This window comes from Trichomycterus rosablanca, chromosome 17 (genome assembly GCF_030014385.1).
Source record: "Trichomycterus rosablanca isolate fTriRos1 chromosome 17, fTriRos1.hap1, whole genome shotgun sequence".
NCBI lineage: Eukaryota > Metazoa > Chordata > Actinopteri > Siluriformes > Trichomycteridae > Trichomycterus > Trichomycterus rosablanca.
In genome coordinates this window covers 17,207,354-17,234,646 of record NC_086004.1, presented here as the reverse complement: position 1 = coordinate 17,234,646, position 27,293 = coordinate 17,207,354, and the positions used below count along the sequence as shown (strand labels likewise).

At 39.3% G+C, this 27,293-nt stretch overlaps 1 protein-coding gene across 1 annotated transcript; it reads right to left on the bottom strand.

Annotated features, from left to right (window-relative positions):
- Window positions 1-7: 7 nt before the first annotated feature.
- slc7a6 (solute carrier family 7 member 6) lies at window positions 8-26,894 on the bottom strand. The gene is made up of 10 exons (XM_063012398.1): window positions 26,878-26,894; window positions 13,033-13,558; window positions 11,495-11,620; window positions 11,228-11,372; window positions 5,118-5,241; window positions 3,813-3,916; window positions 3,132-3,228; window positions 2,255-2,404; window positions 1,472-1,655; window positions 8-1,378 (listed from the first exon to the last, which is right to left on the bottom strand). Exons 2-10 carry the CDS (start codon window positions 13,517-13,519, stop codon window positions 1,290-1,292), a joined length of 1,506 nt encoding a protein of 501 aa, XP_062868468.1. The 5' UTR covers window positions 13,520-13,558; window positions 26,878-26,894; the 3' UTR covers window positions 8-1,289.
- Window positions 26,895-27,293: the final 399 nt, after the last annotated feature.

The following is a 27,293-nucleotide window of genomic DNA, read 5'->3' as shown; positions in this document are numbered from 1 at the left end:
TGCCTGATTAAAATTTTAAAGTTTACATTTTATTTTTGCTCCATACATTATATGAAATGTCTCAGCAGCACTTTACAAAAGTGCATCCACTCTGAATTGTGTGCGTGTTTCAGCTTACATTCATTTTCTACAAATTTCCTTCTCGAAACAACTTGTAGTTCCACACCCATCCCCTAACAGTGCTTTCTGAACAGTCCTCCTAAAAACAAACAGTTGAGGCATTGGAGTAATAATTATGCATATGAAAAGCTCAGAACATACATCTGAGAGTGTTGAACAACTTTAAAAAGGAGAATGACATGCAATTATCAAAACCTCCTAATGTTCCCTAATCACTTGCAAAGCCTCAAGACATTTTACAGCCCCATAGAAAAAGTGATGATGTGCTGACATTAACGTAACAAACTCAAAACTCACCTGTGTATATAATTTATTTGCATGTTAAAATACTGATTTATTCTGCCCAGGGTCACAGTGGGTCAGGTTTTCCCAGAATTACTGGGTGCAATGCAGTAACAGGGTCACAGGGTCTTGGCTACCCTTATGGACATAGTCATAGTCAATCATCGTTATGTAGAAATTCATATTATGGTTTAACATAAGAGACTATGGATCAGGATATTTTGCTTTTTTAAGTTCTGTCAGAAATGGGTAAAATGACAAAACAGCTTATGAACGGCACCAATTTTTTAAATCGCTAGTTAGAATGTAACGTTTTTTTGTATAAATCCCAAACATTATTGATGCCTGATGCGTTTTTATACTTTAATACAAACAAGATACCTGCCAAGCATGTTTGATTCTGACCACAAATGTAAACTCTTAAGCAGAAACTTCTGACGTGTACTTGGCAGCATTACTGTCTAACCTTTATTTTAATGAACGACTTAAGGCTGTGGTCATTTCTTTGTTTCAAAAGTCATACAGAACTAATTACATAAAAATTTATTTAGCAAAAGTGAATATTATAAAAGTATGAAAAGCCTAAAAAAGTAATTTTGCCAATAAATAATAATAACAATGTATTTGAAAATATTACTTAGTCCTTAGTCCAACAAGATGAAGTAAATAAACATCTCTCCCCTCTGGTTACCGGAAGACAAATCAAGCCCAGCAGCTTGTGTAAAAAACATAAATTATCCTCCGTAGAGCACATTGCACTTGTTCCTGAGAGAAGGCTGGACAGTGTAGGTCACCTGCATCACGTTGCACAGTCCGTTCACCTTCACTGTGAATACACGTTTTCAGTTCGGAATATGGGAGTCCAGCACAGTGCATGTCTGTGAGCTTCAGTGTTCCTTGTGTGCAGATCCATCCACCGGGTCCATGTCAGTGAGAACACAGAAACATGTGAACTGAGTAAAACGAGTTATGGAACCTGCAGGAGAAAGCAGAGCGATTAAACGGATTTTAGATAAACTACAGATGTGTAGTTAAAAGTAGTAGCTAATTGGAGAGCCCAAATACTTACGCAGCAGCTTAGTGATGAAAGGAGGTCGCTTAGATTCGGGCAGGTGAATGCCCAGGAAGTATACAGGTACACCTGAGAGTGCAATGGCAATGCCAATGAGGGAGTTAAGTGTGTCACTGTAGAGAGGTACTGCCACCAGGAATACAGTGCACAGGCAGAAGATGATGGGGTACAACAAGGACAACTGCACAAGAGAAACACACAAAAAGTAAGTTTTAATATGCTGGCTAGGTTTACCATGTTCATTAGCCTAACCACTGGGGGTGCACGTATAAGACTGGTTTGATAGAAAGGGTTGCTTCAGAAAGGGTACCCGCCGTAAAAATGACCTCCAATTAGGAATTAACACTCACTCACTCAACCGCTTATCCAATTAGGGTCACGTTGCTGGAGCCTATCCCAGCTTTTCAATGGGCGCAAGGCACACAGTAACACCCTGGAGGGGGCGCCAGTCCATCGCAGGACAGACACACATACACACACCCATTCACCTATAGGGCAATTCAGTGACTCCAATTAACCTGACTGCATGTTTTTGGACTGTGGGAGGAAACCCACGTAGACACGGGAAGAACATGCAAACTCTGCACAGAAATGACCCGGACCGACCCGCCTGAGCATCAAACCCAGGATCTTCTTGCTGTGAGGCAACAGTGCTACCCACCGTGCGACCCCAGGAATTAACATATATTTACAAAAATATCTTCTTGTGCTGTTTTTATTTAAATACCTGTAAAAAACACTTACCCACTGTCCCAACTTTTTTTAAATTAAGTTTCTCACCTTCAATGGGCGTGGCCGGTTTGGCTCCTTCCATCGCAAGTAGATCTGACCAGCAATGGACAGGCCAACGAAAAACCAGTAGCTGAAGCTGTAGTAGTTGATCAGCTGGAAGACATCCTTCACTGACAAGTAGATCAGTGCCATTGCACACTGAAGAAACAAAAAGAAATCAATCACTATATGGATTAATCACCAGATGGAGCCGTAGTTGAGCGTCTACATTTCAGACGTTATCGCTTGAATGATATTACATCTAAATCGGTCTCGGGGACAGCACAAAGATACAACATTTAAAATAGGTGCTTCACAACACTGAGGTTCTGAAGACCTTGGTTCAAACCTAATCTTAGTTACTGTTGGCAAGCTCCATGTGTGTGTCCTCCAGTTACACAGGTGTCTTTCTATCTAGCCCTTCAAAACATGCAGATGGGTGATTAGCTTTTTAATATTACCACTACCACTGTGTGTGAGTGTATGGGTGAGTGTGGTGTCTGGACTGGCACCCTGTCCAGGGTGTATTTCTGCCCGGTAATTTCAGGTGATTCTGGAACAAGATGGCCTTCATTGATGGCTCTCACAGAGACCTGTATTGCATACAGAAAGTCATATTATGCCCCAAGTAAATCTTTAACCACTCATGCAGCTGTGTCTTGTAGATGCCCAGCCAGATCTTGGAAACTAAAGCTCTTTATGGTGGTTGGCTACTGTACTAGACCCAAGAAGTGTTTCTGTTAATGAATGAAATTAATGGACCTGGAAGGAAATAGTAGGACAATACCCCTTGCTTTAAACACACCAACAAAGCCACCCAAAAGCTGAGCTGTAATACTGGAGGGTCAAACTAGATGTCGATCAACATTGACTGAGGATTACTTACATTAAAGAGGAGAGCAGGGACTGGTGTGAACCTCTCGACATGGATCATAGATAAGGCATCTGGTAGGTGCCCTTCCCGAGACCCCACAAAGAACAACCTGCAACAAAAGGGCATTTCACAAAACACAAAATTATTGGCTCAGTATATACAGACATGCACATAAACGTAAAGGACATTCCATGTGCATACACCTAAAAAAATTTAGTTGCTTACATTCCTAAACAAACTTCATCATGTTATACATGACTATGTATTTATGTTATACACTATTTACAGGTACTGTGTTTATGATATGATTGTACCCAGTGGTTAAAAAAATGCAATGGATACAATAAGATCACATTTTCAAATTATGCTAAATTTCACATACTGTGAGGATTTCTGTTTATCAGTTATCAGTTCAGACCCTCCTTTGCATCAATAACAATCATTCTCTAAAAAGACTTTCCACACAATTTAGAAGTGGGTCTGTAGGAATTTTGCCTATTCACTCAAGAGTATTTGTAAGGTCATGTACTGGCCTGGCTCACAATGAACAATCCAAAAAGGTGTTTAATGAAATCACACTAACCCCCACAAATCATGTTTTAATAGACCTTACTTTGTGCATGGTGCACAGTCAAGCAAAGACAGGTCTGTACATCATACATGCATTAAACGTAGCACTCATGTGAAGCTCACCTGGATGCAGCAATAATGGAAGAGTTGAGTCCACCATAGCATGACAGAGCCACAGCTATAGGTATTGTCCAGCTCATCACTCCTAAGGTGTGGTCAGCAAAGGTCTGTAAACATACATACACAACTACTTAGACACATGCTAAAATAAGTACATCTAACACTGTTATGCTTTACTACAAAAAAATTACCAGTATTATAAAAAAAAGCCAAAATATGGCCATTTCTCTTGTTACATATATTTTTTTAGAACAATCACAAAAAGCAGGATAAAACCACTGACAGTGCAGTGAAGTACAAGTCTCCTAAAAATTTCATTAAAATGCAGTAATTTCTAGTTTCCCTAAAAAAGTGTGAATATGCCAATATGCATATTATATGACTAAACAACTGCAAATAAATTACACTTAAATGGGAGTTGGTCACACATAACAGCTGCTAATCTTCTAGTAAAGCTTTTCACTAGATTTTGGAAGAAAACTTGAATGAGTTTCAAATTAGATGTTCACAGTAATATCTGACGTGTGTGTGTGGGGGGGGGGGGGGGTGAGACAAGCTAACTTGTGATTTGTTAACTAAACATAATTAAAAACTGTTTTTTAAATTATATTAATTTGGTAATGCATTTAAAATGAGCCTATAATTATACTCTTCTTTTAAAAACTTTAACATTTGTACTTGTTTGATTAAATTCCCGTGAAAGCTTCCCTTGTGTAAAAAGTAATGTAATAAATACCAAGTGCTATTCTTTTAACTTTCAATATGTTCTATATACAGTACAATAGGTAGCAGGTGATTTGAAATTTAGCAAAAGACAGGAATTAACTTCTAATATAGGAAATAAGCTTCTAACATACTGTATAATGTCATGCTAATTTCTTTAGCTTTTTTATAACAATGCTGATTTACTTTTATTAAAAGCACCTATTTATCAAAAAAGTCTATAACAAATCCAGAGTCTACTCTGATGATTCTAGGATAGAGCACTTTTCTGCCCATGTGGGCAGTTCAGGAGCACAATCTGTTAAGATTGGTCTTAAATAAAAAGCACATTCAAAAATGCCAATCTAAACATTCTACAACAAAATCAAGAGTGGAAACTTGATTTTATTCAAGTATGAAATTTGAGGTGAACATAGCAAATGTTAGGCAAACAAAGAATAATCAAATGCTGCCAACAGCATTTGCAAGCGGTCTAGAAATCCCCCTGGTGTCTACAAACTTTTGACCATGTAGTACATTTACCCAGTTAGTTCTGAGTAGATATATGCAAGATTATATGAGAAGTCACAGGATGTCTAAACTCACCACAGCCACAGCATTGCTGGCAAGGATCGAGCTCATGTCCAGCACGGCATAGTAGGCCACATTGGTCAGGAGGTAGATAATGGTGACAATAGGCATAGACACGGCTATAGCCAGAGGAAGATTCCTGGGGAAAAAAAAGTATATAGTATTATGTTTTAAATGGAAAACCTTTACTGTGATATGTACTGTCACAAAAATATAATCAAAATAATCCAACCAAAGTAAAGTATGCTTTTGAATTCAAAGGTCACATTAATACATGTCAAGAAAAAGACTAGACATTAGTCGTATAGTTGTGGTCAACATTATAAGTATATATATATATATATATATACTGTATATATATATATATATATATATATATATATATATATATATATATATATATATATATATATATATATATATATATATACAGGGGTTGGACAATAAAACTGAAACACCTGTCATTTTAGTGTGGGAGGTTTCATGGCTAAATTGGACCAGTCTGGTGGCCAATCTTCATTAATTGCACATTGCACCAGTAAGAGCAGAGTGTGAAGGTTCAATTAGCAGGGTAAGAGCACAGTTTTGCTCAAAATATTGCAATGCACACAACATTATGGGTGACATACCAGAGTTCAAAAGAGGACAAATTGTTGGTGCACGTCTTGCTGGCGCATCTGTGACCAAGACAGCAAGTCTTTGTGATGTATCAAGAGCCACGGTATCCAGGGTAATGTCAGCATACCACCAAGAAGGACAAACCACATCCAACAGGATTAACTGTGGACGCAAGAGGAAGCTGTCTGAAAGGGATGTTCGGGTGCTTACCCGGATTGTATCCAAAAAACATAAAACCACGGCTGCCCAAATCACGGCAGAATTAAATGTGCACCTCAACTCTCCTGTTTCCACCAGAACTGTCCGTCGGGAGCTCCACAGGGTCAATATACACGGCCGGGCTGCTATAGCCAAACCTTTGGTCACTCGTGCCAATGCCAAACGTCGGTTTCAATGGTGCAAGTTGGGCAAATCTTGGGCTGTGGACAATGTGAAACATGTATTGTTCTCTGATGAGTCCACCTTTACTGTTTTCCCCACATCCGGGAGAGTTACGGTGTGGAGAAGCCCCAAAGAAGCGTACCACCCAGACTGTTGCATGCCCAGAGTGAAGCATGGGGGTGGATCAGTGATGGTTTGGGCTGCCATATCATGGCATTCCCTTGGCCCAATACTTGTGCTAGATGGGCGCGTCACTGCCAAGGACTACCGAACCATTCTGGAGGACCATGTGCATCCAATGGCGGTGCCGTGTATCAGGATGACAATGCACCAATACACACAGCAAGACTGGTGAAAGATTGGTTTGATGAACATGAAAGTGAAGTTGAACATCTCCCATGGCCTGCACAGTCACCAGATCTAAATATTATTGAGCCACTTTGGGGTGTTTTGGAGAAGCGAGTCAGGAAACGTTTTCCTCCACCAGCATCACGTAGTGACCTGGCCACTATCCTGCAAGAAGAATGGCTTAAAATCCCTCTGACCACTGTGCAGGACTTGTATATGTCATTTCCAAGATGAATTGACGCTGTATTGGCCGCAAAAGGAGGCCCTACACCATACTAATAAATTATTGTGGTCTAAAACCAGGTGTTTCAGTTATTTTGTCCAACCCCTCTGTGTATATATATATATATATATATATATATATATATATATATATATATATATATATATATATATATATATATATGTATATATATATATATATATATATATGTATATATATACAGTGTATCACAAAAGTGAGTACACCCCTCACATTTCTGCAGATATTTCAGTATATCTTTTCATGGGACAACACTGACAAAATGACACTTTGACACAATGAAAAGTAGTCTGTGTGCAGCTTATATAACAGTGTAAATTTATTCTTCCCTCAAAATAACTCAATATACAGCCATTAATGTCTAAACCACCGGCAACAAAAGTGAGTACACCCCTAAGAAACTACACCCCTAAATGTCCAAATTGAGCACTGCTTGTCATTTTCCCTCCAAAATGTCATGTGATTTGTTAGTGTTACTAGGTCTCAGGTGTGCATAGGGAGCAGGTGTGTTCCATTTAGTAGTACAGCTCTCACACTCTCTCATACTGGTCACTGAAAGTTCCAACATGGCACCTCATGGCAAAGAACTCTCTGAGGATCTTAAAAGACGAATTGTTGCGCTACATGAAGATGGCCAAGGCTACAAGAAGATTGCCAACACCCTGAAACTGAGCTGCAGCACAGTGGCCAAGATCATCCAGCGTTTTAAAAGAGCAGGGTCCACTCAGAACAGACCTCGCGTTGGTCGTCCAAAGAAGCTGAGTGCACGTGCTCAGCGTCACATCCAACTGCTGTCTTTGAAAGATAGGCGCAGGAGTGCTGTCAGCATTGCTGCAGAGATTGAAAAGGTGGGGGGTCAGCCTGTCAGTGCTCAGACCATACGCCGCACACTACATCAAATTGGTCTGCATGGCTGTCACCCCAGAAGGAAGCCTCTTCTGAAGTCTCTACACAAGAAAGCCCGCAAACAGTTTGCTGAAGACATGTCAACAAAGGACATGGATTACTGGAACCATGTCCTATAATCTGATGAGACCAAGATTAATTTGTTTGGTTCAGATGGTCTCAAGCATGTGTGGCGGCAATCAGGTGAGGAGTACAAAGATAAGTGTGTCATGCCTACAGTCAAGCATGGTGGTGGGAGTGCCATGGTCTGGGGCTGCATGAGTGCAGCAGGTGTTGGGGAGTTACATTTCATTGAGGGACACATGAACTCCAATATGTACTGTGAAATACTGAAGCAGAGCATGATCCCCTCCCTCCGGAAACTGGGTCGCAGGGCAGTGTTCCAGCATGATAATGACCCCAAACACACCTCTAAGACGACCACTGCTTTATTGAAGAGGCTGAGGGTAAAGGTGATGGACTGGCCAAGCATGTCTCCAGACCTAAACCCAATAGAACATCTTTGGGGCATCCTCAAGTGGAAGGTGGAGGAGCGCAAAGTCTCGAATATCCGCCAGCTCCGTGATGTCGTCATGGAGGAGTGGAAAAGCATTCCAGTGGCAACCTGTGAAGCTCTGGTAAACTCCATGCCCAGGAAAGTTAAGGCAGTTCTGGGAAATAATGGTGGCCACACAAAATATTGACACTTCAGGAACTTTCACTAAGGGGTGTACTCACTTTTGTTGCCGGTGGTTTAGACATTAATGGCTGTATATTGAGTTATTTTGAGGGAAGAATAAATTTACACTGTTATATAAGCTGCACACAGACTACTTTTCATTGTGTCAAAGTGTCATTTTGTCAGTGTTGTCCCATGAAAAGATATACTTAAATATCTGCAGAAATGTGAGGGGTGTACTCACTTTTGTGATACACTGTATATATATATATATATATATATATATATATATACACACATATACATATACACATATACATACATACATATATACAGGTCCTTCTCAAAAAATTAGCATATTGTGATAAAGTTCATTATTTTCCATAATGTAATGATAAAAATTAAACTTTCATATATTTTAGATTCATTGCACACCAACTGAAATATTTCAGGTCTTTTATTGTTTTAATACTGATGATTTTGGCATACAGCTCATGAAAACCCAAAATTCCTATCTCAAAAAATTAGCATATCATGAAAAGGTTCTCTAAACGAGCTATTAACCTAATCATCTGAATCAACGAATTAACTCTAAACACCTGCAAAAGATTCCTGAGGCTTTTAAAAACTCCCAGCCTGGTTCATTACTCAAAACTGCAATCATGGGTAAGACTGCCGACCTGACTGCTGTCCAGAAGGCCATCATTGACACCCTCAAGCAAGAGGGTAAGACACAGAAAGAAATTTCTGAACGAATAGGCTGTTCCCAGAGTGCTGTATCAAGGCACCTCAGTGGGAAGTCTGTGGGAAGGAAAAAGTGTGGCAGAAAACGCTGCACAAGGAGAAGAGGTGACCGGACCCTGAGGAAGATTGTGGAGAAGGGCCGATTCCAGACCTTGGGGGACCTGCGGAAGCAGTGGACTGAGTCTGGAGTAGAAACATCCAGAGCCACCGTGCACAGGCGTGTGCAGGAAATGGGCTACAGGTGCCGCATTTCCCAGGTCAAGCCACTTTTGAACCAGAAACAGCAGCACTGGACTGTTGCTCAGTGGTCCAAAGTACTGTTTTCGGATGAAAGCAAATTTTGCATGTCATTCGGAAATCAAGGTGCCAGAGTCTGGAGGAAGACTGGGGAGAAGGAAATGCCAAAATGCCTGAAGTCCAGTGTCAAGTACCCACAGTCAGTGATGGTCTGGGGTGCCATGTCAGCTGCTGGTGTTGGTCCACTGTGTTTTATCAAGGGCAGGGTCAATGCAGCTAGCTATCAGGAGATTTTGGAGCACTTCATGCTTCCATCTGCTGAAAAGCTTTATGGAGATGAAGATTTCATTTTTCAGCACGACCTGGCACCTGCTCACAGTGCCAAAACCACTGGTGAATGGTTTACTGACCATGGTATTACTGTGCTCAATTGGCCTGCCAACTCTCCTGACCTGAACCCCATAGAGAATCTGTGGGATATTGTGAAGAGAAAGTTGAGAGACACAAGACCCAACACTCTGGATGAGCTTAAGGCCGCTATCGAAGCATCCTGGGCCTCCATAACACCTCAGCAGTGCCACAGGCTGATTGCCTCCATGCCACGCCGCATTGAAGCAGTCATTTCTGCAAAAGGATTCCCGACCAAGTATTGAATGCATAACTGAACATAATTATTTGAAGGTTGACTTTTTTTGTATTAAAAACACTTTTCTTTTATTGGTCGGATGAAATATGCTAATTTTTTGAGATAGGAATTTTGGGTTTTCATGAGCTGTATGCCAAAATCATCAGTATTAAAACAATAAAAGACCTGAAATATTTCAGTTGGTGTGCAATGAATCTAAAATATATGAAAGTTTAATTTTTATCATTACATTATGGAAAATAATGAACTTTATCACAATATGCTAATTTTTTGAGAAGGACCTGTATATATATATATACACAGGGGTTGGACAAAATAACTGATACTTATAATGTTGACCACAACTATACGACTAATGTCTAGTCTTTTTCTTGACATGTATTAATGTGACCTTTGAATTTAAAAGCATACTTTACTTTGGTTGGATTATTTTATATTATAACTATTTTATATTATTACTACGTACCAACTTGGTATAATCAGAATATTTTAATATCATGTCCAATATCATTTTTATTAAATGTTGGATTAGGAGCAGGGCTCACTGCTGGACCGTCCATTTTTCCTTCTTAACTTTTTTTTGTTGTACTTTTAGATGTGTGCTTTGGGTCATTATCCTGCTGACCCAAGCACATTTTGCTCTAAAATTCTTTGATTTTAGTGTTTGCATAAGATGTTCAAGGCCTCCAGTCCTAAAAGCAGCAAAGCAGCCCCACAACATAATGGATCCTCCACCATGTTTCACTGTAGGTAGGATGCACTACTTTCCCACTTTCCACAACATGCTGGAAGGTCCTTGACTGTTTCATTAAAAATGCTTGATAACATTTTTGAACGTCTAAAGCTGAGAAGCCAAGGTATTTGGAGATTTTTCCATTGGAAACAAAACTGGCCTTTTAGGCATCAAAGTAACCACCTAAATGCTAATTAAAGTAATGTGAGCACTGATACGGTGGGGACAGGCGAGTCTAATTTCTAATTTTAATTAATCTCAGGTTAGTAGTTTTTTTTTTCCTTTTTCAAACTGAACAAAAGGGTGCCATTAATCTTGTCCTGGCATTGTTTTTAATCTTGTATCCTTTTGTCATGGCAAGTTTTTATTTTGTTATTTTTGTGCTTTTCTGCATCAAAAATATGAGTTAATATTTATATCCAACCAGTTTTACTAAACACTTTAATTTAGGATATATTTTACATGGTGTACTTAACCACAGCTGTAAATGTATATCTTATACTGAGAATAAAAAGATAAATTTACCCATAGTTTTGTTTTGTCTAGCTAAAAAAGATGTACCTTACTTAAGAAGAATAAAATTACTACACACCTTTCTGGGTTCTTAATTTCCTCCGTAACAAAGTTGAGGGTATCCCAACCTGAATAGGAGAACAGGGCTGAATACAGGGCCAAGGCAATGGCTCCTGGGTCCTGAGATGATCCCTGAAATGACCCCTCAAAGTTTTCTGTACTACCTTTGAGAGAAACACAGAACTGTTTTATTAAACCACTTATTACAAATGGTTATAAAAGAATGTAATTAGGAATGCAACTAGTGTAGCAATTGTGCAATGCTAAGAACTACAAAGCGTCTTACCCTGGAACAGTTTCACAATGCCTGTAATAATGATAACAATAAGGGCCAGCACTTTGGCGTAGGTGAAAACATCTTGTACCCTGGTGCCCCACTTTACATATGCAGCATTAATAAATGTCAGCAGACCTGAAACAGACAGATAATTATGTAACTATCCAAATATACGACTCCATGTGTATGACTTTAAAAATAACAATGTAACAATGTAATTTAACCAAATAACTAATGCAATACAAAGTAAGTATTTATTAAGTGTTTACAAGGTTTTTACAGGAAGAAATATGTGGTCAAACAAGCCTTAGTGGCTGCATCAAGATAAAAAAACGCTTTGACAGCAGCTGAAACTTGGAGACAATGTATATAGTATACCTTGACGATTATATAGTATAAGCAGGTGACCACAGCTGACAGGTACAAGCAGAGCAGCTTAAAACCAGATAAACAGGTCATAAAAAATTACCTGCTTAATGACATGCATGTGATTAGAATCCAGGTTATTTTTTAACCCTTGTGTTCTGTTAACATTGATTCTTCTGTCTTGTTTTTGAAGAGTTTAAATTTAAAATTAACCAAATTAAAGAAAGAGAGAGATGTTGTAAAGCTGTGTGTGTGCGTGTGTGTGTGTGTGTGTGTGTGTGGTGTGTGTGTGTGTGTGTGTGGTGTGTGTGTGTAAGAAAATCAGCTGCACCCTCAATACCAGACAGAAACTAAAAACATATGAAAATCTATTGCATCATGTATTCAAGCTGGGGTCTTGAATTTATAAATTATAAGTTAAATTATGGGGCGTTTAAAACACAATATTAATAAAAATATTGTTTATTTGCCGCTTCTATAAAATTAGACTTAAAAGTTGAAAGATATTTTGTGAGCTGTGAAGATATGCTGCGAGGTCTAAGAGACCCTAAACAGAACATGAGTCCACATAGTTTTTGTCATATAGTGCATCTACACCGATCAGGCATAACATTATGATCACCTTCCTAATATTGTGTTGGTCCCCCTTTTGCTGCCCCATACACAACAAACTGTGATGCACTGTGTATTCTGACACAATTTTATCAGAACCAGCATTAACCTATTCAGCAATTTGAGCTACAGTAACTCGTCTGTTGGATCGGACCACACGGGCCAGCCTTTGCTCCCCACGTGCATCAATGAGCCTTGGCCATCCATGACCCTGTCACTGGTTTACCACCGTTCCTTCCTTGGGCCACTTTTAATAGATACTGACCACTGCAGACCGGGAACACCCCACAAGAGCTGCAGTTTTGTAGATGCTCTGACCAAGTCGTCTAGCCATCACAATTTGGCCCTTGTCAAACTCACTCACATTCTTACGCTTGCCCATTTTTCCTGCTTCTAACATCAAATTTGAGGATAAAATGTTCACTTGCTGCCTAATATATCCCACCTAGTAACAGGTGCTGTGATGAAGACATAATCAGTGTTATTCACTTCACCTGTCAGTGCTCATAATGTTATGCCTAGTCGGTATATATGACATTATGCAACACCTCAGAAAATAAAGCACTTACAGATGCAGGCAGCAGCGATGAGTCTAGATGCTGAGTATGGCGGTTCACACGTGGGAAAGAGAGGCTGCACCAGGTAGTTGGCAAAAGTGATGGCGATGACAGCCTGGCTGGTGGGCTCGATGATGAGGAGTGACGTCCAAAGCCGAATAAATGCAAGAAAGCCACCAAATGACTCCAGGATATATGCATAACTGGCCCCTGACTTGGTAATGGTGGTACCCAGTTCAGCATAGCAGAGAGCACCGACCACTGAGAAGATGCCACCAATGGCCCAGATGACCAAGGACAGTCCGTATGAGGCGCTGTAGATCAGCACGCCTTTAGGAGAAACAAAAATGCCAGAGCCGATCATGTTACCCACGATAAGGCTGATGCCATTCAGCAGTGAGATCTCCTTCTTTAGCTGCATTGTCTGTTGGGGTCGAGAGCCCTCTCTGCCATTTTCGGTCTGCCCGTTTAATCTAGAGCCATCAGTGCTGTTCTCCATTCTGCCTGTTGGAGGTGCATGGAGAGCACCCGCTTCTCTCTGTAAATTTATAGGAATACGAAAAATTGGAATATTGGTATTATGCTTTTGTCATGACATGCATTACTAAGAAACTAGACTATGCAACAAAACACATAATTTGAATCATCTGCATGATCAAGCCACCTAAAACTGTACAGTACTTTGAATAGTAAATACCCTTGAAGCTGTTAAAGCATCAATGAGAAGACTAAGTACACTCAGCTTGTTAGACATTCCATTCCAAAACCATTGTCATAAATATGGAGTAGCCATGGGTATAACAGCTTCATAATTTTGGTAAGACTTTAATTGAAAGATTTAAATTAGTAAGATGTGTCCAATCGACTGAGCATGTGTGAGGACAGGCACTGATTTGGCCAAGATGGCCTGGCTTGCAATGTTCTAATTCAGTGACGTCAAGGTCAGGGATCTGTATAGGTCACTGTGAGTTCCTTCACACCAAAGCGGTCAAATGGACATCGCTTTCTGCACAGGGGCACAACGTTGGAGCAAAAAGGGCCCTAAACTGCTGCTACAAAGTTAAAAGAGTAAGGTTTTGTTTAATTTCATTTACTGGTAAAGCTTAACTCACTGATTAGAAGTGGGGTCCACATACTTTTGACCATAAAGTGCATTCATGATTTTGGATGTAATGGCACAGGCATCCACAAAATGTATTTGTTTGTTTGTTATAACACCATGTTATCAGTGTTTAATGCTAATTTAGTTGGTGTTGTATTATACAGGTCCTTCTCAAAAAATTAGCATATTGTGATAAAGTTAATTATTTTCCATAATGTAATGATAAAAATTAAACTTTCATATATTTTAGATTCATTGCACACCAACTGAAATATTTCAGGTCTTTTATTGTTTTAATACTGATGATTTTGGCATACAGCTCATGAAAACCCAAAATTCCAAAAAATCTCAAAAAATTAGCATATTTCATCCGACCAATAAAAGAAAAGTGTTTTTAATACAAAAAAAGTCAACCTTCAAATAATTATGTTCAGTTATGCACTTAATACTTGGTCGGGAATCCTTTTGCAGAAATGACTGCTTCAATGCGGCGTGGCATGGAGGCAATCAGCCTGTGGCACTGCTGAGGTGTTATGGAGGCCCAGGATGCTTCGATAGCGGCCTTAAGCTCATCCAGAGTGTTGGGTCTTGTGTCTCTCAACTTTCTCTTCACAATATCCCACAGATTCTCTATGGGGTTCAGGTCAGGAGAGTTGGCAGGCCAATTGAGCACAGTAATACCATGGTCAGTAAACCATTCACCAGTGGTTTTGGCACTATGAGCAGGTGCCAGGTCGTGCTGAAAAATGAAATCTTCATCTCCATAAAGCTTTTCAGCAGATGGAAGCATGAAGTGCTCCAAAATCTCCTGATAGCTAGCTGCATTGACCCTGCCCTTGATAAAACACAGTGGACCAACACCAGCAGCTGACATGGCACCCCAGACCATCACTGACTGTGGGTACTTGACACTGGACTTCAGGCATTTTGGCATTTCCTTCTCCCCAGTCTTCCTCCAGACTCTGGCACCTTGATTTCCGAAAACAGTACTTTGGACCACTGAGCAACAGTCCAGTGCTGCTTCTCTGTAGCCCAGGTCAGGCGCTTCTGCCGCTGTTTCTGGTTCAAAAGTGGCTTGACCTGGGGAATGCGGCACCTGTAGCCCATTTCCTGCACACGCCTGTGCACGGTGGCTCTGGATGTTTCTACTCCAGACTCAGTCCACTGCTTCCGCAGGTCCCCCAAGGTCTGGAATCGGCCCTTCTCCACAATCTTCCTCAGGGTCCGGTCACCTCTTCTCGTTGTGCAGCGTTTTCTGCCACACTTTTCCCTTCCCACAGACTTCCCACTGAGGTGCCTTGATACAGCACTCTGGGAACAGCCTATTCGTTCAGAAATTTCTTTCTGTGTCTTACCCTCTTGCTTGAGGGTGTCAATGATGGCCTTCTGGACAGCAGTCAGGTCGGCAGTCTTACCCATGATTGCAGTTTTGAGTAATGAACCAGGCTGGGAGTTTTTAAAAGCCTCAGGAATCTTTTGCAGGTGTTTAGAGTTAATTCGTTGATTCAGATGATTAGGTTAATAGCTCGTTTAGAGAACCTTTTCATGATATGCTAATTTTTTGAGATAGGAATTTTGGGTTTTCATGAGCTGTATGCCAAAATCATCAGTATTAAAACAATAAAAGACCTGAAATATTTCAGTTGGTGTGCAATGAATCTAAAATATATGAAAGTTTAATTTTTATCATTACATTATGGAAAATAATGAACTTTATCACAATATGCTAATTTTTTGAGAAGGACCTGTATATGTTTTCAGTCTTATATTATTGAGGAATTTAAGGAATGATTCTGTATTATCTTGGTGAGAATTTCTTTTAATGTATTGGGCATTTGTAGTCTTTGTCTTTCTCTGTTGTACTGGGTATTTTTCCAGAATATTTTTTATGGTGATTGGTGTTTGATGTTCCTCAAGTCTTCTCTTCTCCTAGTATTAAGTGTTGGTGTGTCACAAAATGCATTTCAAATCATTATACCCCTGCACAGCTGTAAAATAAGAGAAACTCAAGTGTGAAATTTACAAGTGCCTGTCTTCAGTGCTTACAAATACGTTTTCAAGGAACTGTCATAGCCTAGAACTATGAGTATATCTTCTAGGATGGGTGTGAAGTTGGTGCTATATGAAAGATTAAATATAATATGCATGCGTCAAGTGTTCTGCATAATGAATGTAAAGAATGAAGAAACGGCACTGCTCAGACTGACAGCAAGAAAAGGTTACATGTATTAGTAGGGATGTAACGATGCACCAATATACAGTTAAAAATCGATTCATTTTTGCCACGATTTAAATCGGTAATTTAAGTAAAATGAATCGATATTCACTTTAAACAGAAAAGGGCATTTGCGCTAGCCACCTCGCCTGGTTGCCAAATCGAGCTTATTCAAAATGAGTGAAAATTCAAAGGTGGTGATTTATGCCTGACTTCACTACACAGTTCTAGAAAAAAGGCGACCGCAGGTGAAGATGTGAAACTTGAGGATGCCCCCTCCTCTTTCAAATCAAAAGTGTCGCAGTATTTTGAAAATGAAAAAAAAGATAATGGACAAAACAAAAACAGGGTACTGAACTACACAAATAGCACAACGAACATGATAAACATATAAACCGGCACCACAGTGAGAAGCTCCGGTCACCCTGCGTGAGCGAAAAACATTCATAAAAGGGCAAACCACGCTGACAAGCGCGTTTACATGAGGTGCATTGGTATTTTCATCGCAAAAGATATGAAGCCATTTTCAGTAGCTGAAAACACACTGGAGCCTAAATACTGCATTCCATCACACCTGCACTTTAGCCATACTGTAATGCCAGCACTTTACAGCACTTTACCAAGCTTGGAAGGAGCACAGGTAAAACCTTAGTTTATTTATTTGAGGTTACTTTCTTTGTTTGTATTATTTATTTATAAAATTTAAAAAAAAAAAATTAAAATTTCATTTGTTTTTTACACAAAATGTGAAATGTGCAGGGGAAACATGCAGCATTGTTTTGATTTTGTTTTATATTTAGATAAATAAAAGCTAAGCACACATACAGTATTCTATTTTTTTTTTTTAAAGAAAAATGATAAAAGGAACCTTTGTCATAATTTGTCTTTAATTTCATTTTGTTTAAAAAATTGGGAAAAATCGTACTGTAAACTCAGTATCGTGAATCGTATCGTATCATGGGTAGAGTGTATCGTTACATCCCTATGTAACAGTGTTACTGTCATCCAAAAAATCCTGGAATATGTACAGGGTGAGTCAAAAGTCGTTTATTTCAGAAACGAAAGGGAAAATGACGTATCTGAATACCCCAGCAAGTAATGGGTGAGGGGGCCTATCTTTTAGGCTATGTCCAGAACATGGCCGCCATCTTGAAAGCCGCCATATTGGATCAAGGGCGAGTTTTTCCAATGGGAAGGTGGTCATGTAGCATATCAAAGAAGACCAGATTTGCAATATCTCTTGTGGTTAAAAGTAGGGCTGGATCAAAAATTATATCTCGATATTTTTTTCTGAATGGCGATATACGATATATATCTCGATATTTTTTTATCCCATAAGGTGATAACAAAAATACACTTCTGAGACAAAGCTACATGTTCCAATTTTTTTACAGGTACTTTTATTAATATTCATACTGGGGAAGCTTCACACAAGAATTACTTTTCCTTAAAAAAAAAAACAAAAAAAAAACAGCTATTCTAAAAAAAAAAAAAAAAAAGTTGTTTTCTAAGGCATCTCCTGTTGTCTAATGTGAATTACAAATATATTTTCTGGCCCTTTAAGAATGTTAAGTGTACTATAGGGCGCAGGGAGCGAGTGTGTAGGGAAGATGTTGGAATGACACGGTTTCCGGCTGAGCTTGTGTGACATTAAAAGTAAAGCCCCGTTAAAGTAAACCCCTCGTTAACCCTCCACCCCACCCCCACATGTTTGGACTTTATACATTATTTTATGTATATGTCGCCACAACATTAACATTTACATTAATATTTTCTTTTACTGTATAGAACTCAGTTCTGTAATACAGGTATAACTAATCGTTAATGTTACTGTGTAACTATTACAACATTTAATGCATTTTAATCAGCGTTCTGCTTCATGTACTTGATTATTTTTTAACAGCTTTATTTGTTGTTTAATTGCTGTTTGCTCCTTGTTTACTGCAGAGTTAGTTCATGCAATTTAATAATGTTTGGTTGTTTATTGGCCGACAACAAGTAATAATATAATAGAAGATAAATAAATAAATGACGTGTCGGACGTCGGGCGATCGTCCAGTATAAACTAACACGACCACGTACAACATCCGGTACAGAAATCACTCCCATAATGTTTGTATTTACAGATAGAGCAAGTATATGCACATCACATATACAAACACATGTTAGAACAACAGGAGAAGCACCGCTACGTTATTATTACTTTCTCAACACTTAATGTGAAGTAAATACGTGCATATCAGCGTGTGCATGTGCTTGTATTGGTTTTTAAAACGAATAACGACTCGTTTTCTTGTTTTTTAACTTTGGGATTTGAAGTGAAAAACGAATGAAGGTACACGGAGCTGGAACCTTTTTTCTGGACTTGTTTTCGGTTTTCTCTACAGAATACATTATTCTGCTGCTCATCTGACACTTTGAATTCGAACCATCTCCAAATAATTCCAAAAAGAGTCATTATTTTTCTTTTTAGTAAGCAGCTCCTCCTCGATAGCTTCCGTCATGTCTTTATCCGTCTCCATGCTATCGCTGCCTGCAGGAATTACTGAAGCGGTGGGGAGGGGCGAGTTGTGTTCAGTGAGGGAGAGGGGCGGGGCAGGTGAACATGTGCAGAGACAAACTGGGAGAAGAGAAAGACGAACTGTCGGATCTAACTGCGCAACGCAACATCTATATCGATATATGCGATATTGTCTTATCTTATATCGCGTATGAAAATATATCGATATTTTATAAAATCTCGATATATCGCCCAGCCCTAGTTAAAAGGTTATCAACACAGAAAGTTCAAAACTTTTGTTGTTCATTACAGGTAACTGAAGATGGAATTGACAAAAGAAGAGAGAATTTAATTGAATTGAGGACACCCAGAATTGAGGACACCCATAAAGACCATCAATTTCACACAGCACTGTTGCATCCCTCATAGCCAAATACCGAGAAACCGGGACTGTGGGCAACAAGCCACCGAGGAAGAAACCTCAACAATGGATTTGACAGCCTTTGCAAAACGTCCATGACGCAGCACGCGACATCACGTGACGCAACAGAATGTGGTGTCAGCCAGTCATCCCTTGTCAACATCAAGGGGATCCCGCATTCACACAGGGCATTCTGTTCAGTGACGAGGCCAATTTTTATGTCAGTGGTGAGGTCAACCACCACAACGTGAGGTACTGGAGTGACGAAAACCCTCACTGGACGGCAGACACCAAAGTAATAGGTGATGTGAAGGTTATGGTGTGGTGTGGAATATGGGGCACCCGTGTAATCGGACCCATTTTCATCGACCAGACCCTAAATGCTCAGCGCTACCTGACAATGCTACAGGAAACAGTGTTCCCATCCATTCTGACCAAAGATGGCAGTTTCCCTTGTTATTTCCAACAGGATGGGGCTCCACCACACTACGGAGCAGGTGTTCGTCAGTGGCTGGATATTCAATTCCCTGGTCATTGGATTGGCCTTCGTGGTATTGTGGAATGGCCGCCCAGAACACCCGACCTCACACCACTCGACTTTTATCTCTGGGGTCTTCTCAAACAAATTGTGTATGCTGAGAAAATCCACAAACACCACCTTCAGCACCGCATCGTGAAGGCTTGTGACAGCATTTCTCCAGAGATTCTCATGCGGGTTCATAACGATTGGATCCAGCGCCTTCAGCTCTGTGTCAGCATCAGGGACAACACATTGAACACGTCAAATAGCTGTGCATCACAGGGAACGTTTCCTGTTACTGTTGCAACTATGTGTTGATAACTTTTGAACCACAAGAAATATTGCAAATCTGATTGTGACAATCGATTTCTGAGAAAATTCTGGTCTTCTTTGAACACCTTCCCACTGGAAAAACTTGCCCTTGATCCAATATGGCGGCTTTCAAGATGGCGACCATGTTCCCGGACATAGCCTAAAAGATAGACCCCCTCACCCATTACTTGCTGGGATATTCAGATATGTCATTTTCCCTTTCGTTTCTGAAATAAAAGAGTGTCCTGTGACTTTTGACTCACCCTGTATTGTGAATCTTAAACTGGATGTACAATATAGTTAGACAGTAGTTAATACTCTTTGAGATTCATGTTATGGCTGTTTAAATTATTTTTGATATACTTTAAAGTGCCAGAAAAACTGGTACAACAGGGGACTGTAACGGCTGGTGGTGGCTCCATAATGGTATGAGGTTTGTTCAGCTGGCGTTCCATGAGACCCCTGGTACATCAACAAATGTCTCTGACAGGTGAACGCTGTGTGTGCCTCCTTTCTGATGAGTTACACCCGTTCATGTCCTGCATTCATTCTGATTGGTTTGGCAACGCACCACCACACATGTCTAGAGATGGCATTTCTATCTAGGTCACCAGATCTTAACATTATGGAACACATCTGGGATGGCATGCAAGGCGCTGTGAAACACAGCTATCCTACACCTCATAATACAACAGAATTGTGGACCGTTCTGCTGGAAGCATGGTGTTCATTGCCTACAGAATAATTTCCACAAGCTTGTGGAGTCTATGCCACATGGTATTTCTGCAGCCCTACACTTTTGTGGGGGACCTACCAAGTATTAGACTGGTGTACCAGTTTTCCTGTCACTTCAGTGTATCTGTCATATTAAAACAGCCAACTTTGTGTGCTTTTTGCAGTGGCATTTGCAAATGATTAAACACAAAGCTTAAATCCAGAGCTGCCAGGTGTGGCTGATTAAACATCAGTTGACACAACTTTGAGTCACTCCGTGTGACCAGTAGAGGTGGAATTGATGAGCAGTTTTAAAACAATAACCAGTGGGTAGCACTGTCGCCTCACAGCAAGAAGGTCCTGGGTTTGATCCCCAGGTGGGGCGGTCCGGGTCCTTTCTTTGTGGAGTTTGCATGTTCTCCCCATGTCCACGTGGGTTTTCTCCGGGTGCTCCGGTTTCCTTCCACAGTCCAAAGACATACAAGTGAGGTGAATTGGAGATACTAAATTGTCCATGACTGTGTTCGATATAACCTTGTGAACTGATGAATCTTGTGTAATGAGTAAGTACCGTTCCTGTCATGAATGTAACCAAAGTGTAAAACATGACGTTAAAATCCTAATAAACAAACAAACAAACTCTAATCAATCAAATCACACTAAAAAATAGTAACAAGTACTTGCTGCCATTTCTTTGTGCTACTTTAACCAGCTGCTTAATTATATTAAGTGTTCTTAATGAAACATAACTTTATGCCAGTCTGTTGGCAAAAAATAAACATTGTGACATTCATACTATTGACTTTAAGGGACTAGCATACACTGATCAGCCATAACATTACAACCACCTCCTTGTTTTTACACACATTGTCCAGTTTATCGGCTTCACTTACCATATAGAAGAACTTTGTAGTTCTACAATTACTGACTGCAGTCCATCTGTTTCTCTGCATGCTTTGTTAGCCACCTTTCATGCTGTTCTTTAATGGTCAGGACCCCTGCAGGACCACTACAGAGCAGGTATTATTTAGGGGGTGGATGATTCTCAGGACTGAAGTTACAATGACATGGTGGTGGTGTGTTGGTGTGTTGTGCTGATATGAGTGGATAAGACACAGCAATACTGATGGAGTTTTTAAACACCTCACTGTCACTGCTGGACTGAAAATAGCCCACCAACCAAAAATATATCAGCCAACAGCGTCCTGTGACCACTGATGAAGGTCTAGAAGATGACCAACTCAAACAGCAGCAATAGATGAGCGATCGTCTCTGACTTTACATCTACAAGGTGGACCAACTAGGTAGGAGTGTCTGATAGAGTGGACAGTGAGTGGACATGGTATTTAAAAACTCCAGCAGCGCTGTTGTGTCTGATCCACTCATACCAGCACAACACACACTAACACACCACCACCATGTCAGTGTCACTGCAGTGCTGAGAATGATCCACCACCTAAATAATACCTGCTCTCTGGTGGTCCTGTGGGGGTCCTGACCATTAAAGAACAGGGTGAAAGCAGGCTAAAAAATTATGTAGAGAAACAGATGGACTACAGTCAGTAATTGTAGAACTTCAAAGTGCTTCTATATGGTAAGTGGAGCTGATAAAATGGACAGTGAGTGTAGAAACAATGTTATGGCTGATCTGTGTAAATCTCCTATACAAGAGTGCACAGTAGCAGCCTAAAAGTTTTCCCAGAAAAAAACATTCCACACATCTGCACTCATGCCATATAAAGCCTTAGTGCATGAAGCGTGTACATTAACGTTACCCTGGAAACCCTTGGTCGAACCCGTGGTTTTAATCTTGCACTAGGCTGCGGGAGTAAGTCACTGAGTGGATTGCTGTTGGTTCATACTCCTAAACCATAATACTATTGTTGTTTTTTACTGTATTGAAATTACATGTTACTTCTAAAACTGGAAAAGATGGTATTTTCAAAGAAAACAAATATCAAAGTAAATCATGGGGACGCTTATTTAAGTACTGTGATTATTTAAAGCACACAATGTGCCCCCCCATACCCACATTAATAAGCCATTTGAACTTATCATGTCAAAATAAAGTTTTAGTCAACAGTTATTCAGAATTCCTATTTGCAACACATGCTTTACACAGTGCACAATGTAACATTTTTTTTGTCATGAAGCACAATATACACCGCAACATTTGGTACTGAGTCACAGAAACGCAGCCCACACAAACACAGCTGAATGTACTGATAAGTAAAGTACATTGTCATCACAAATGTACTGTGAAAAGAGTAAAACTTTCTCATGATTAAAAGTACTCCAACATGTTCCATATATTCAAGTTATAATAATAATATAAAAATAATTAATTTTTCGTGAGTCTTAAGACAAAACGCATAACGTTTAAAAGTAATTGAATTAGGGTAAATATTAAGATTTTTTCTTAATGATTCTAAAAGCATTTTAGTCAGTAGGACTTGTGAAGTAAAGAAAAGGTCACAATGTTCCAAACACTTGAAGTGACATTTGGTTGACATTTTTTATGGACACCCATGATTATTTTAACATGACAATTTTAAATTCTATAAGTGCTTTAACAGCATGCTGCAAGATCAAAGAGTGCGGGTGCTGGAGGGGCCTGTCAACAGTTTAGACCCGTCTCTTTTTGAAAACTGAAGAATGGCAAAAAGCTGTGCTTTCAAAACAAGATCCAACAGTGTCTTCAATCTTCATTCCCAAACGTTCTGCATTTATTTTACCTCATAGTTATTAGTTATTAATAACTCTAAACATTTCACAGATTTGAAGTAGAAAAGGGTCAGATGCTCCATACACTTGAAGTGTTAATGTAGAAAAAAGATTAACCAGCAGTGTACAAAGTCCTAAACACAGTGTTTTCTTTAATCTGCAGACAAATTAAAATATGCTGTGGTTCCTAAATGATACCACTTTACAATAATACCACTCACAGTTGATCGTGGAATATCTAGAAGGATAGAAATTTCAAAAACTGACTAGTTGCAATAGTGGCATCATATTACAGTACCATGCTCGAATTTAGTGAGCTCTTTAAAACTACTGACTCTTTCACAAATGCTTGTAAACGCTCACCGCCCAATCAGAGCTTAAGAGGATCTTCAACAAACAGTGGGATAAACCGCCCAAATCCAGGTAAATGGGTGGTGTGAGAGCGCATATGACAGCGATTGATATGGTGGCATATTGCTGCCGAGCAGAATCACAAAAAACCCTTAGTATATTTGTGAAACAACACGTAATTTTTACATGAAAAGTATGTTGTTTTACCTTGAAAATCAAGGTGGTGCAGTGGTAAAATACGCTAGCACACCAGAGCTGGGATTTCGAATACATCGTATCGAATCTCAGCTCTGCCATCCGGCTGGGCTGGCCGGCTATATGAACAACGTTTGGCTGTTGTTCAACCAGGGAGGCTGCGGAATAACTGATACATAACTGGCCACATAACTGATGCAATTATGACCTCTGCTGGCTGGTTGATTGCGTCTGCACACAGTAGAGGAATAATGCTGATCAGAGTGTGTCTCTCCGTGCACGGGGCTGATCGCATATGAACTCACCTCGTGCAGGTGAAAAGATGCAGTTGGCTACTGCTCATGTGTCTGAGGGGGCATGTGTCAGTTTGCTCTCCTCAATCAGGGGCAGGGGTCAGCACCAGTAGAGAGAATGCATAACGCAATTGGGTAAAAAATTGGACACGCTAAAATCGGGAGAAAATGCATAAAAAAAAAATTATGTTAAGGTGTTTGAAGCAAGAAGCACAGATTATCAGAATCTCACCTATTCTATTGCTTTTATACCACAATTGTTTTATTAAAAAAAGAAATAAATAATAGAATCCATACATTTCATACTGAATATGCTATAACACTGACAATACCTTCCACCAAAAAGTAGTTCCACAACAAATGAGTTGTTGTTATGCAGCAGTTATAATTCACCAGCCTGCCTTAACTCAATGCAACAAAAAGCGGCTGGTTTATATAGAACACCAACTATACATTAAAATAAAAGATGAAAGGGAAAAATGACCAAAAGTGGTATGCGTTGCCAAGTAATGTGTGATGTGTTGTCAAGTAACTGCTGTGATGATTTACAGCACCTGCTGTAGAACACATTATTGTCACAGCTGTGATGATTTATGGCTTGCATTGTAAAACACACTGTCATTAAAACAACAGGTTTCTCGTTAAAACAACAAATTTCGTGTTAAAACAACAACAAAAACTTTTTATTTAAATGACAATGTCGTTTTATGACAACATAAAATGTCGTTTAACAACACACTAAAGGTTTTTTCTGCTTGGCAGCAATACGTCACCAAAGTTTGATCATTAGAATACATCAATACCAGTGGTTGCAAACATTTTCTTAGAACCCCCGTAAAATGGCAGGGCAGTGGTAACCTAAAGTTGTTATTTAATTATTTATTTATTTATTAGGATTTTAACGTCAAGTTTTACACACCTTGGTTACATTCATGACAAAAACAGTAGTTACTTGTTACGCAATAATCATCAGTTCACAAGTTTAACATCAAAGACAGTCATGGACAATTTTGTATCTCCAATTCACCTCACTTGCATGTCTTTGGACTGTGGGAGGAAAACGGAGCTCCCAGAGGGAACCTACGCAGACACGGGGAGAACATGCAAACTCCACACAGAAAGGACCCAGGATCAAACCCAGGAGCTTCTTGTTGTGAGGCAAAAGTGCTACCCACTGAGCCACCCATCAATAACTAGAAGGTTGCCTGCTTAAACCCCAACACTGCTATGTTGCAACTGTTGAGCCCCTGAGGAAAGCCCTTTACCCTCAATTGCTTAAATTGTAATCAGTAATAATTGTAAGTAACATTTGTCTGCTAAATGCTGCAAATGTAAATTAAAATGATCTATTGCAAATTAAAGCCACTTTTCCTTTTCTCTTGGGTTCGTCTTATAGCTTTTTTTCCTTTTCACTTCAGTTCCTTTTCTCTATTCAAAACAGCTAAATATTTAGCTAAAACACAAGCTGTGATACTTGGGGGTCCAAACCTGGCTGGCAACCATGGAGCTATGCAATAAAAATGATGTGTTGCTTTGCTAACAATCTGGCAACCCGTAAAGTCAGTCAAACAAGAGGCAACCTCCTTTGTTACAAACGCGCCCGAGGCACAAATATAGCTGCAGTTTTACAAATATAAAGAACGAGTGCTACAGAAACTTTTTCTGAATGAGAAATTAGTCAAATTTTACACTTAACATGAAATAAAAAGCTTTACCACTCATGGATACAAAGTGTTGAGTAACGCAAGGAAGAAACACAGACCAAAAAAAATCAGCTGTACTGATTATGCAGGACGTCTCTTACTGAAATGCACCCTTTTCTCGGTGTTGTGTTACTTTTAGGTTTATTTTGTACCTTTGGTCCGAACCTTTAACAAAGGTAGGAACATAAAAAGTCATTTAAAGTATAACAGTGTAATATTTTCGTTACATGAGCTTAACGTACAATCTACTTTCTCACATAATAAAATACAGATTACGGGTGACAAAATAAGTATAATTCAGTGTAAAAAGTACAATTTACTACGTCCATGCTTGAGAATGTGTAATTCACCGCCCATAAAATTTCTTTTTTGTCGGCAGAACGTTAGTTGTTTTTACATTTCAAGTTGACAATTTGAAATTTCATATTTATATTTATTTATTAACTAATTTCTGGACTGACAAAACAGACCCTACTTAAGAAATTAAACGGTGAACACAGCCTTTCAAAAACACCTCCAGATACCACATCCTGTTTTTCTGTAGCAGCAATAAATCCCCCACAAAAATACATTAAAATGTTTTAAAAATTGATTTTAAGCATCATGTACGGTTTGTAAATCATGCTACTAAATACTGCTTACAGCCGAACGTGTCAGATTCCCTGAATACACTGGCGTTAGGAAATACCTACAGTCAGTGTTAAAACAAACCAGTTGTTTGACTTCGACCTTTAAGTGTTTATTAAATTTAAGGGTTATTCTCCTAACTTCAGTTTAATAAACCCACAGCGTTAATGCTATTCTTACCTGTTTAGCTCTCTGGTTATCCGCAGGAGGAGAATGTCAGAGCTCTTAGCACACACAGCATCTTATTGACCAAACAGCCTTCAAAGCGCAAACAGCCAACATGTCACGTGACACCGGCAACATTGATGTCACGTGGGTCTGCCTTTAATAGTCCAATTCTCCAATCAAAAAAAAGCTTAACCCATAACCCATATGAAATAAAATCTATGTTATTTTAAAATGCATTAGTCTCTTATATTAATTTTAAAAGTGTTATTTTAAAATGCATTAGTCTCTTATATTAATTTTAAAAGTGTTATTTTAAAATGCATTACTTTCTTATATTAATTTTTAAAGTATGTTATTTTAAAATGCATTAGTCTCTTATATTAATTTTAAAAGTATGTTATTTTAAAATGCATTAGTCTCTTATATTA